Consider the following 13,560-nt stretch of genomic DNA (forward strand, 5'->3'; position numbering starts at 1 on the left):
GCTTCCTCAGTAAAATTGGTTTTACCTTAGGTGTAAGCATTCCCCAGGCACATTCAGTGACCCCACAGCTGTTTTTTACAATGCTTGTGGTACCTCTAATAACCTCTCTCCAGTGCTCAGGGAAGCAGGAAGACATTTGGCTTCCAATGGCATGGGCTCACCAGTACCAGTCTGGTGATCCACGCCACAGTCCCTAAGTAATGGAGAAAAGTATTATGCAGCTGAGATGGGCACAACTGGCAGTCTCTGGTCAGCTGGGAACCTAACAATAAATTTCAGCTTTCCTGATTTCACTTGAAGAAGAAACTTTTCTGTTTCTGAATATCCAGCTCTAGTACACTAATTCCCCACTAGCCTAAGGGCACAACCTGAACTGTGGTTATCAGTGTGTGGTGACTGAGGGCTTTCAACACATAAAAATTATTCAAGTTATCCCACTATCTTGAAACAAATTGAAAAACATCACAAACAATACCAAGCAGCATAAGTTTTATTTGGTGTTACAACAGCTGTGCAGCACCCATGCTTTTGGGCACCACGTTTTACTGTTTATGACTTTTCTTTTCAAAATCTAAACGGTTGTTCAGGCAACTCCATGTGCTTTTTTAATATACATATTGTGACCCCTGCATTCAGCCTGTCCAGTTAACACTAGAAATATTTGTCAATGCAATTAATTATTTCACCTTTGCTATAATTAGGGAGCAATCAAAAGAAAAATTTTACTTTAATCTGACTGATCACATGTACTGTACATACCTGTTCCAAACCCAGCGTACTCAGAAGTTTCTAATTTAATGCACTCTCTTATTCAAGTCAAAATGCTGTACATCTACGTATCCACACAATCGTACATTCCTAATGATTCTTCTTTACACCTTTATTCTTTTTAGACATCTGTTTTTAAAAAGGAATAAAGAAGTTGCCCTGCAGATCTATATTTCTTTAAACAAAACATTATACACTACCTTGAAAAATAATTTTATCAAAACCAAATTCAAATCACTGTCATGTACAATTTTCAGTTAACAGTTCACATTGAAATTGCACTTTGCAGATAGAACAAAACTAAAAAATGAAAACATATTCTATTTCCTTTCACAGGAGACTGCCTCTTCAGGATTTTTCTTCCGTGAATGCTTGTATTTGTCTACATACGCTTTCACTAGATTTGCCACTTTTGCAGAATTCACTTCTCCGCTCTTGCTATGACAAACCTACAACAGTTTAAAGAACAAAAACACTTGAAACACTTCCGTTGATTTGCCATAGTCCCATATTATTCATTTATTTCCCCCACACTCCTGATTATTCCATCCCAGGCAAAACATATTTTAAAACTCCTAATACTTTCCGATTGCTTCCCAAATACTTCTGAATTCCCATTCAACTCTTCCACACAATAACCAGGTTCTGTTCTGAGAAGCCAAGGAAAGCTCTTGTGGATGGAGAAAGAAGAAAGCTATTTTTGCTTCTCCCTCTTCGCCCTTTCCAGCAACTATGAGCTGTTCCCACAAGAACGAGAAATGCAGCCCAAAGCCTGCCCCAGGTGAAATGTGTGCAGCTCGGATCACTGCACCAACTCACTTTATCCACAGCTTTCCGCACAATTTCTTTGTATTCCTCCTTAGTGATATCTTTGTTTTGGTAGAAAGGTTTAATCGCGAGCTTGACCTCTTGTGCTGCTTTTTCCTGAATTAGCAATTTCTGAAGAGAAAACAAACTTGAGTGTTATTTTTCACTGCCTATGTATCTTTATCAATCACAAATTAAAACTTCACAGGAAAAAGGTTGCTACAGAAGATTAGAAAACCACCAGCCCCCCCACACACACATTTCAGCTCTCATGGGAGCTGCCTGTACTCTGCTAAGAACAGAACATTTTCCCACAGCAGTTCAAGTAATATTCATAATAGTGCTGCTTTAAAGAAGACTACATTAAAGAGTCAGTTGCTAATCTGTGTCCTATGGCTGCCACAAAAATATTACACACACAATGGTATGGAGCATATTACACTGAAGGGTTATTGTCATAACTTGCTATTTTTTAGTATATCAAAATGCATTTACATAAAAATTAATATTTATACATTTTAATGTAAATATATAGACAGTGTATATATAAATATATGCTGAACTTTGAACTTGCCTGGTCCTTCTTCGAGCTATCTGCACTGGCTTCCACTGTTACACTTGCTTTGTTTTCTCCCAATTTTACAGCTGCATTAGAGCTCTTCACGTGACCTGATGACGTTGCATTACCCGAATTTGGTCCCTGAACTGTTCCCACGTTTCCCAGGACTGCTGCTGGAGCAGGCAAGGCTGGAGCACTCATGCTGTTACTTACATGAGCAGCATTTGGAACACCCTGTTTTAAAAAGTTATCAGCTGTTAATAAGTCATTCTTCCATATGGCAATGTGCCTTTCTAGGAGTCTCAGCTGCTGCAGAATGAGCACAAATACTGCATGCTTTGGTTCATTACCTAATTCCCACACTGCCCATTATTATGGAAAGTACATACATTACATTAGATCTACTCAAAGGAAAAAATAAAAAGAAGAGCTTGAGAAGTAAAGCATCTTCTATGTCACCACAGTGGCTGCCAGTTTCTAGCTCTGATACCAGTAATAAAGTACCCTGCAAACAGGCATGGAGGGTGTTAGTACAGGGGGAAGGAAGTTTATGGCTGCAGAATCAATCTGATTTACAAAACAGGGCTGTGATAAGTAAACATTTTTTAAAAAAAATCAGCACCTAAACACACATGCACAAGCTATCTTAATTTTCATATTGGTTATCAGCTTGAACTTGCAAATGCATTTCAAATGTAAATACACAGGCTAGAGATGAAATGCTGGCTGAAGTACCAGGATCTGTTTTTCAGGGAAAGCCATTTTCTGGTCATTTCCAAACATCACCAAAAGGCACTGTACATACTTGGGAACTGAGAAATTAAGTAGCTCTCAGACTTCAGATAGAGGCCATTTTTAGCAAAAGCCCAAACCATCCTCCTGACATGTTTCTGGCAGGCTACACTAAACACTGCCTTTTTGCAGGTCATCACCATTACTTCTTTATACATCTGCATTTATCCAGATGGAAAATAATGCAACAGGAATTTGAGCTCTTTGGAAAGAGAAATGGAGCTGTTATAATCAGCATACTAATGCTCACCAGCATGCTCTCTTCATTTTCTTTTCAACAGGAAGGACAGCTGGTGTCCTGCAGTATTCAGTCATTTCTATTATGCTACCCCTGAGGAACCGATGAATGAAAGCTCAAAGAAAAAGCAGCAGCGGCTCCCTAGAGCATTCAGGTTCATGGACGTCAGTCCACAAAAGCAGGTACGAGCAACAAGTGTAACACGGGCTTGACAAGAAGTAACTGTGTTTTGCAGCAGTACACAATCTTTACAGAAACACATTTATTGCTGCATTAGATACTCATTTCAGAGGCTGGTAGCCTATATTCTGACTTCTTACACTTTTGGAGGTTAAACTTACTGGATTTCCAATTGTGAAAATATTTTAATTACAGACAGGAGTCATTAATCAAATCAGCAAGCAATCTACCAGGATTTTAGTTCCAGAAGTACCTTGCTGGTTTACTTTGCAGTGTATTAAGTTATTTCGTATGACCTGCAACCCCACTCAGTATTTCCCACAGCACTTAACTCTCCTTGTTCTAACTTAACGAATATGAACAGATGACAGCAGTGAAAAGTGAGAACAATGTAGGCCATTTATCAGTTCACTTCAGATCTTTAGAGATGATGCATGAAAACACAGGGTTAGAAATTGTTTGTTCTAGAACATCACTTTTTCAACCTGCAGTGTAGGGGAAAGCATTTTAGGTTAGAATAGGCAGCAGCAAAAGAAAAGCACAAACCCCAGTCAGCTCCTGAAGAGCCCTTTACTTATCATAAATGCAGCATTACATCTTCTTGCAGGGCCATGGATTCTCCTCCAAGTTGTTCATATTCCTTTCCCTGATATAAAAGCTCTTAATATAAACAGCTGGCTACAGGAGGAGCTCACATACACGAGAGTTGTTTTAAAGATATCTTGAGAGTCATAAAAAGATGGTCTGACCTGCGCATGGCAGAGTGTTTTTGAAACTGGAGAAATAAAGTGGGAGTTAGGTCTCAAACAGGGCATGCAAAACCGGGAGAATCAGGTAAGAAGGGGGAAGTAAAGAACATCAAAGAGGCCTCAGAAATTATTAATAAAAACACTCAAAAGATTACACAGAATAGAAAATGCATGTATGGGGAAGCCACTGAGATGGTGACAGCTGGAGAATGGAAGTGTGGAACAAATGGGTGCCATGCAGTACTCAGCAATTTTCCTCTGCTGATAGACCCCATGGGATGAGAAATGCAACACAGAAGTTTAGATCACTTCCTACATGCTGCTGAAAGGGAATTCAAACATTTCCTAAAATGCTTAAAAATCACATTTGGAAGGGGAAAATATAGTTTTGGAAGCAGGTCACTTCTAAGATGAAAAAGGTAATGGACAAAACTGATGAAATTTTTCAGTGTTCCACTACCACAGAAACCCAGTTATGATGTTGTGTGTTGTTATTATTTAAAAGCTACAGTCTCTGAACAACCCATATGCTCATGGATGCTTCCACTTCAAATTTGGTGTGGGGTGGAAGAAAACAGGCAAGAGAGAAAGAAACTGCAAGTATAAATTTATGGTATTCGACATAAAGAATCCTTAACTGGTATTATTTCACCACTGCTCTGCCATGGCTTCTGATAAAGCATACCTGCAATTGTTTTCCATCTTGCTGTGAAGCAATGTAGTTGACTTGTTGAGATGGTGGGGGTGGAGGTGGAGGCGGAGGTAATCCCTGAGAAATATTTGTGGGAGCAGCTACCTGTATGAGAGGCACTCCGGTAGGGAGATGCATGGGCATTGGAGGGTGGACGTTGAAAGGATTTCGTTGCATATTCATCAAGGGAGGATGGACACCCACTGGATACGGGAAGATATTCATAGGTTGGTGCTGTGCATTCACTTGTGGCATTACATTCATTTGTTGATGCATCATATTTATTGGTAACTGAGAACCATCACTTTGCTGGTTGCCTTGGTCTTTGAGATTTGGATCTGCAAAAAGAAAAAAAAACCAGACAGTATATCAAGAAGAAATTCTGTACTTCATAAAGCAAAAGCAGAGCCAGGTGTTTAAACTCTTAATTAAGGACAGATTATCAAAAAGCTTTCTATAATCAGAGTATTTTCAAGATACTGCATTACATTATTACACAGCACTCACCACCATATATGTCATGAAACCAAATGCTAGCTTCCAAGTTTAAAAAGTTCAGGTTACTATGGAAGCCTGCATTTTGAATTTCTGTTCTCTACTTCTTCCTATAACACAGCCAATAAATTATTTCATCACAATGAAACCGCAATTTTTCACGAAAGAGCAGGAAGACAACATAATTTATCCAGTTCCACAACTGCAGAAGGTTAGTCACACATTACCACAGCAAGTCTCTGCTTCCCTTTGCCTGAGTCACACACACTCACTGTACAGTTCTGGGAATTACAGAAATACTCAGCTGGGATTTCTCACACTGAGCAGTAAGTCATCCTCAAACAATTTCAGAGATACTCATACTCAGAAAGAGTTGTTCCAAAACCCCATAGTGGTATAACAGGTAAAGCCTAGAAGTAAAAATAAACTCTTGGGGTAGCAGGTAGCACTTCTTAAATAAATTACTTTGACATCCAATCTTCTCTTCAACAGAAGCCAAAAAGTTAAAATCTAGTCACAAGCAGCAAGCCTTCCAGAAGTCAAGAAATTCGTTTGGAGAAATGATTGATAGGCTGTAATTTAAATGTCCTTCCTTAGAATCCCTTTCTTGAGGAACCCTGACATCTAAATCACAGGGATCGCAATCTAGGGCCTTACGTGTCAGCCCAAATCCTCATTTTTAGCGATAATGGGATAGCAGAATCACTGAGGTTGGAAGGGACCTATTGAGACACTCTGCTCCAACCTCCCTGCTCAAGCAAGGTCAGCAAAAGCAGGTTGCCCTGGAGGACCATGTCATTCCGAACCGTGTCATGATGGCCTGTTTTATCCAGTTATGAGAGCTTGCTGTACTATTCTCAGCTGAATTCAGGTTCCAAAAGTGAGTAACAGCATGATTGTTCCTGAACTATAAGAAAAAGTCTTTGAATCACAAAATGCTTTCAGTTACAGGTTTGGTAAGCTTTCCCTGCAGCAGATTAAAGGGTGAAAGTGTTGCCTCAAAAGTAGGAAGCCACTGATGCAGTTGTCTCTCAGAAGAGGGAGAAAACTGCTGGCACATGGGAAGAAAATGGATAAAAATGAAAGGCAAAACAAGGTGACAGTGTGAGAGTGCAAGTGCAGTTGTCTTTAGAAATGGATTTTATAGTTTTTAAATTCAATTCACATCTACCTTTAAAGATTATTAATCAGGGCATTAATAATCTGTGGATGACTTCTTAGCTATTCAGAATCAATCTCATCCACAGTTAACTTATTTCTACCAAAATGTTTATTTCTGGCAGGGTAGTTGTCTTTTAGATATAAAAACTCCTCAAAAACTAATTTAGACTTATATTGACATTTTAGAGGAATTTTAATACTGAAATACAGTAAAAGCACTGTTTTGTATTTATAAATTTCCCTAGATTTTTTTTTTAAAGCATTTCAACAGGACTGTGCTTATTTAGGAGCAAGATTAACATCAACATGGTGCTTTGTCATCTCTAAAATCTGTCGTGTGGGTCTGCACAGGCAAATTCATGTCTTTTTGAAACAAATCAGCCTTTTTAAAATTGTGCAGATGCCAAAAGTAACCATGAAGAAGATACGCTTTCTCTTCAGCCAAATCAATTTACTTCAGCAGCACTTTTCAGATGCACAGTCCTTAAACCCAAACTTGAACTTTACTCAAAACCAAGAAGCCATCAAAATACAAGAAATCACCAAACTCCACACCTTTACCCCTCCATATTGTAAAAAGAGTATGGATTCACCCCAAATTATTTTTTAAAGAACTAATCAGCAGACCAGATCACAGGACAATGTGACAGGATTTTAATCAGCTACTGCATCTGTGACTAAGCTATTATATTTCAAAACCATTAATACCTTGTTCAGGTGTCTCCTCTTCTTGTCTCATTCCCCATCCAGACTGTGGGCTCGATGAATTGCGTCCCCTTCTTGAATAATAATTCTGCACATCAGCAGGTAAAGTCTTCCTCACAGCCCAGCTGGATGCAGATGTCCACCCAGACCTGTCGGCGGGTGTATCGAACGAATACTCTTGCTCATTCTTACGCTTGTATGGCTGCTGTTCTGAGGATCTTGAAGCTTCATTCCCAGAACCATTTGAGTTCCCTGAGAGAGGTTTTCTGTTTTGCCAGTGATTGTCACTCTGGTCTCCAAACATGAAACCACCTCGGCCACGCCCACCTCGGCCACGCTGGCCTCTCCCTCGATTTGGAATCCAACCTGAGCCAAAGTTTTTATTCCAAGACGGTCCTGCATTATCATGCCTGCCCTCTTCCCAATGTGGCTTCTCTCTCTCTCTATTCCTGACTTCAGGAACAGAGTTTATCCTCTCCATTACCCAGTCTGGACAATCATTCCTCTGCTTGTCTGAAGAACATTGATCATCATTGCTTTTTTCTGTATTGTCCTTCTCTTTTTTAAGATTTTCACTCTGTTTCTCTTGATCACTTCTGTATCGATCATTTCCCCTGGGACTCCTCCAGCTGTCATTTGCCCATCTCTCTCTCCATCGAGGTGAATGACTTTCCCTCTCATTTCTAGAAAATGACGTGCCTTTATTTCTAGTCCTAGATCGTGATCTTGATCTAGATCGTGACCGTGACCTAGACCACCTCCTATTCCTTCTGTCACGATCTCTTCTTTGATTATCTCTATCACTGCTTCGAGACCTAGATTTTCGCCTTGGAGGTGAATCCTTAGTTCCTGATCGAGATGATGATCTCCTGCTTTCCCTGACAGTTTCCCTTTTGGGAGATTGAGATGGTGGTTTTTTCTCATCTCTGAGCGTGTCTCTCTTTGGAGAACAAGATAAGGATCTCCTTCCCTCTCTCACATTTGCCTTCTTGGGTGATCGTGAGCTCCTGTCTCCAGTTGTCTCCCTTTTAGGGAATGGTGACTGAGATTTCCTGCCCTCTCTCCTAGAAGGAGACCAAGTTGTCGATGGAGAGTGAAATCTAGATCTTCTAGTTCGAGCCTTTTTCTCTTTTTTGAGCTCTGGCTGGCACTCTCTTTCTTGAGAAAGAGTTTCATCTTTTTCATCAGAACCTGATGCAGAGTTTCCCATATCACACTGTAAGGAGTTCACTTCTCCTTGCTCTGTACTTTCAGCTGGTGGTAACTGCTCAATCTTAGGTTCATTCTGGTCACTGCAAAATGAGTCACAGTCCATTGGTATCATTTCATTGTTGTCTTCACCAAAATGTTTATGTTCAGCATTTACGTGTGGTGATTCTGAAGTTCCACCCTTTTCACTTTCTGAAATGGTGTTCTCTTCTAAGGGTTCTTCTGATGTACTGTCCATAGAAATACTGTGTATTAATGCATCTGGTTTTTCATCTTGAACAGGTTTTGTATTTGCACAGTCTGCTACTGGTTTTAGTTCAGTCTCAGAATTATCTATTTCCATGGCTTCAGGATGCTCAGGCAATTCACTTCCAAGGCTCTCTAATGGCTGATCTTTTCCCAAAGGTTCCAGATGTTCCAACAATTCATTTTCTGGACTAACTATGGGCTGATCTACTTTTGTCAAAGTTTCTGTGTTCTCCATTAATTCTTTTTGAGGACTACATGATGCCTGATCTACTTTTTCAGAAGTTACATGGTCACATACATCATCTTTGGGACTAGCTACTGTTTCCATTTGTTCAAGAGTATTTTCACAATTGTCCTGATTGGTAAGATCTACTTTTTTTTCAGTAGCCTCTTTTACTTCAAATTCCTGAATTTCACTTCCTAAAGTTAGTATTGGGGGTTCTTGGAGAGAAAAACTTACATCTGCATTGCCTGAAGTATCTTCATCTCTGTCACATTCTCGTGTAGTTTCCTCAACTTCTGCATGCTCGCTACAGCTTTCCAATCCATTAGCAGATTCTGTTTCCACATTATTCTTCTGTGAGAGGCTTGCATTATTGCTTTCATTATCTGACTGATGGTCTTTATCTAAAGTTAGAACTGCTTCAGGCTCAGCAATGTCATCATCTTCCACTGAACCACAGGGCGATTTTTCAGGACGCACAGAACTTCTGAGTTTCTTTTTAACTGCAGGTGTTTGTTGTTTAACTGCTCTTTTAGACTTGCGTTTTGGAGGAGCCTTCTCTGGTTCTGCATGAGTTTTATTCAGAGATGGGTTATTGCTGTCAGAGGCACTGCAAGCAGAACTGCTTGATTGAGGGGAGCTGTGAGACTGACTCAGAACCTCATTTTTGCTGTTTCGTGCAGACCTCCTCATAGGAGTAGTAGTAACGGATTTCCTCCTACTTCCTCTAGTGCCAGATGAACCAGAAGCTTCCTTTTTGTCTTCTCCTTCTTGGGTACATGCAACAGCATATCCTTTGCCTAAAGATTCTAATAAAAATAGAACACATTAAGATTTGATAATAACCATTTATCTGAACATAGTTAAGAACATCTGCAGTGTAACAGATACCCTCAAATAATACAATTTAAGATTTAGTATGAAATACTGCCACAGCTTTTTTTTCTTTTTTAAATGAAGACTGGTTGTTTTCAAGAACAGAAGCAAGTTAAAGTGACACATCAGACATCTGAACACACACTTTAGAAGCAGTGCCAGCACGGCTACATGGACAGTGATGGCATTCACAATGAATCTGTTATTGACATGGCTGCTCAAAGACAGTCAGCATTTAAGCTGTTAGAAAAGTAATGAATTATCCACACAACGCTGTTAGCATATAGCAGTTCCTGTCAGTCTATAACACAGGCCTGTTGATTGTGAAGCTCAGCACTAGAGAAAGGGACATTTTCCAATGGCCATCAGGGGATGATCACACAGGCAGCAGTTGATCAGACACAGCAATGACAGTGCAAACTTATTCACCAGTTACAGGGCAAACTGAACTTGAACTCTGCCACAAGGTACCCAAGGTGCCTGTAGCATTTAAGTGAACAGGGAGTGCAACTTTTGGGGCAGCCTGCAGTGCATCAAAAAAACACTAAAGCTCTACAAAGAATGATTAAGGCACACCTAGCAAGCAGCTCATCTCTTGTGTTAGTACTGCACTAATTTATTTCATGCCATCTACCATTTGACAAAAGTCTTGGTAGGGAAGCCAAGGGTTATATTCACTGCACAGGGAAGACTGCACTGCCAATAGCTATGAAGGCTTATGGAATTAAAGATAATTAAGTAAATATACTTGAATGTAATACTTCAGAACTAAATTAATTTCTTGAGATGTCCATTAATTTGTTTCACGCTTTGTGTAGATTTCAGGAAGCATCAAGAATGTGGTGTTTAAATGAATTATTTTACAGCTTCAATTTCATACAAAAATAGTGCAAGCTTACTAAGATAGATTAATTGCTATGGTTTTTGCAATGAATCTCTCATATCACAAATGTGATTTTAACTCCTTGTACAACATTATTTCCCATGCTTTTGCTACACTAAAATATTTGTCTGATGTATGCATAAGCAGATTTTATAAAAGTAAGATCGGAATAAGAAAAGTAAGTAACAGCAAAAAAGCCTCTTTCTACCACTTACTACTTTGTTAGCAGAACAAAAAAAACCTTTCACTGTATTAAATGCAAGCAATTATGTCAGAAAATGAACTCCACAACCACTTCGCTAGCCTTTAAAAGAGCAGAGGACTATAATTACATCTTCTGACCTTCCTTGCAAACACACAATAATTTGCCTGAACATGAAAAAAAATACAATAGTGGTTTTGGGATTCGTATGTCCAATGATCAAATGACCGCTTAAGATAATGAAAACCAACAATATCAACTGTATAGAAGGTACCATGTCTTTAAAAGAAAATATCATGATGGTAAGAACTTCCAAAGGAATTTCAGGTGACTGACACTATTTCAGTTATCTACTCTACCAGTCTCACCAATCATTTTGTTACAAAGTGACTTTACAGTGGTTAACCAGCACTAACTCAAACAGGTGGCTGTCTCAGACTAATTATGTCTTCAAACCTACTACAGTAGCCAGGAAATCAAGTCAGATGTTACATGACATTTCACATTTTTAATATCTGTGATAATTTTCTTCAAGGGAGAAGTAACCATCTTGCAATAATAAAAAAAACCCCAGCAGAATACAAGTGGAATGTACAAATCTGGACAGAATTAAAAGCTGAGTTATTTTTCTAACACATTCAAAATCTACATGTGAAGCAGAAACCTCTTTTTAGCATGCCTACTACTTAAAATTTTAACAGAAAAGCTTCACAAGCTTTGGACTTGGACCAAATACAAGGCATTTCAGCTCACTGACTCTTTATTGAAAAATATTTTATCACACAAAAACTGCATAATGCCAGCATAAATCATAGTAGTATTTGTAGAGTCACTAATGCATTTTCAGGTCAAATTAGTAAAAAAGACTATTAAATGGTAACAGACTTTTAAAACTGCAGCAGCTACAGGGATGATTCAGGCACTGCAGTTACATGATCATCACTGGTATTTGTATGCCTCATTGAACTACCCTGGAAGCTACTGTCAGCTGGTACTCTGATGCAAAACTGTATACTTTAGGTGTGACCAAAAGTTGAGGGGAGTGTAAAAAGAAAACAAAAAATGCTTATGATATGACCTTAGGCACAATTTAGTAAAAAATGCAAGAACCAGTTTGCATCTTTTCTTAAATGCATCTATTTTCTTCATTCTCCTTTTCTCCACCTTTTTAAAAAGCCAGTGTCCTTTGATATATATATTTGCCATGCATCTCTAACAGTATTCTGTTAGAATACTTTCTCTTTACCTTTTCTTATGCATGTCAGCCTTTTACTCAGATGCTATGTAAAAACTAAATGGGGAAGGAATACTCACTCAACAGAATGTGACTAAAATCCTCAAGGGACATCTTCATATCCACCATCCCTAGGTTTTACTAGTAAATTTTAAGACTCTTACTTCCTGCATGCTCCTTATCAATGGAAAGTCTTTAAACAAAACTTGAAGATTACTTAGAACTCGGAATCTTAAAACATTGTAGTATGTCGGCACTAATCTTAAAATTCAATCTTTGTCCACAGTAGAAGTATCAAACTTCTAATCAAGAAAACTGACAAAATTCTGTTCTAAATATAATTTTTTAATGCTTCCAGTGCATCCTAATAAAAAAGCCTGACTATAGAAATAGAAAGGTAGAAAGGGAAGTCAAGAGGTATGAGCTAACATGCATACTACTAGAACCAAAATGTGGAAGGATCAGTTACATTGCACTGCCAAACATCAGAGATCTGAGGAAGCAACCTATCTGCTTTTCACAAGGAAATGTGGAGGTGAAATACATACCTTTAAAAAGAATAAAGAATATGAATGAACAAAGAAAGTTCTTCATGATCCTTCTACTACCTATCTCCTTCCAGCAATTTACTTCCACACAATTTTTGTAAGCCAGGAGACCCAAATCTGTCCTATCTCTTTGCCTTCTAGGCAAGTGGTGTGATTCCCAATTCAAAGAAGGTATTAACTCTAGCCTTAAAAAATAGGACTCCTTTGTTTCCACTTCTTTGAACTTGTGCAGCCTTTTGGAAGAGAAACTACATTCTTGCTGAGTGTGGAGACAGAGGCTGTTAAAGTAACTGGAGGAAGGCAATTCCTTCCATGTCTTGTCTTCTGCCACTTTCCTGACAGATCCTGGAGCTCCAGTACTTTTGCAAGCTTTTGCCTGCAGAGCTTGTAGATAAACTGAAAGAGATCCATACACTTCACTGCTTCCTGACTAATGTTCTTCTCTGTCAGAGAAGTTTGTTCCCGACACTGCACAATATACCTCTGAAACACACCATTCTTAATGCATCAAAACAAGATTTATCCTTGAACAATGGGAAACGAAGAAAGAAGAGCACAAAAGAAAAAAGTGTTGCAATTAGAAATAGAGTTAAGTTACATAAATACTTACTAATTTAATCTTCAAAAGAAAAAGTTATACCAGCTTTGGGGTGGATGATTCATGGTCTGTATTCCAATTTCAGAAATTAAGTAGCTGGCTTTGAAATAGTACCAAACTGCATTAAAACAGATTTTTTTTTCACCGTTAAGTGTAACTAACTCTGTTTGATTCCTGATAGTCATATTTTAACAATACTCCACATGAGCTATAAATAAAACTTACAAAAAAAAAGTTTACCAAAGTTTTCTGAAGGCCTGATATTTGTTGGAAGAACTCTCCCAGCCACTGCAGAAGAAGTGAGAAGAAAGGTCTCAGCTTCAGCTCCATAAGATATTAAAGGAACTCTGGAAAAGTAAAAGCAAAAGCAGTAACATTAGTTGTTAAAGCTGT

General features: G+C 38.7%; 1 protein-coding gene across 4 annotated transcripts in view; it reads right to left on the bottom strand.

Annotated features, from left to right (window-relative positions):
- Positions 1-472: 472 nt before the first annotated feature.
- SCAF11 (SR-related CTD associated factor 11) overlaps positions 473-13,560 on the bottom strand; it is a 46,710-nt gene continuing 33,622 nt past the window's right edge. For all 4 annotated transcript variants that reach the window (XM_017733161.1, XM_017733159.1, XM_017733158.1 and 1 more), the window contains 6 exons: positions 13,408-13,514; positions 7,149-9,635; positions 4,779-5,122; positions 2,150-2,368; positions 1,588-1,707; positions 473-1,217 (listed from right to left, as the gene is read on the bottom strand). In XM_017733161.1, the coding sequence (XP_017588650.1) occupies positions 1,089-1,217; positions 1,588-1,707; positions 2,150-2,368; positions 4,779-5,122; positions 7,149-9,635; positions 13,408-13,514 (3,406 nt within the window). In that variant the 3' untranslated portion in view covers positions 473-1,088. The remainder of the gene's footprint in view (positions 1,218-1,587; positions 1,708-2,149; positions 2,369-4,778; positions 5,123-7,148; positions 9,636-13,407; positions 13,515-13,560) is intronic.

This window comes from Corvus brachyrhynchos, unplaced genomic scaffold (genome assembly GCF_000691975.1).
Source record: "Corvus brachyrhynchos isolate BGI_N302 unplaced genomic scaffold, ASM69197v1 scaffold32, whole genome shotgun sequence".
Classification (NCBI taxonomy): domain Eukaryota; kingdom Metazoa; phylum Chordata; class Aves; order Passeriformes; family Corvidae; genus Corvus; species Corvus brachyrhynchos.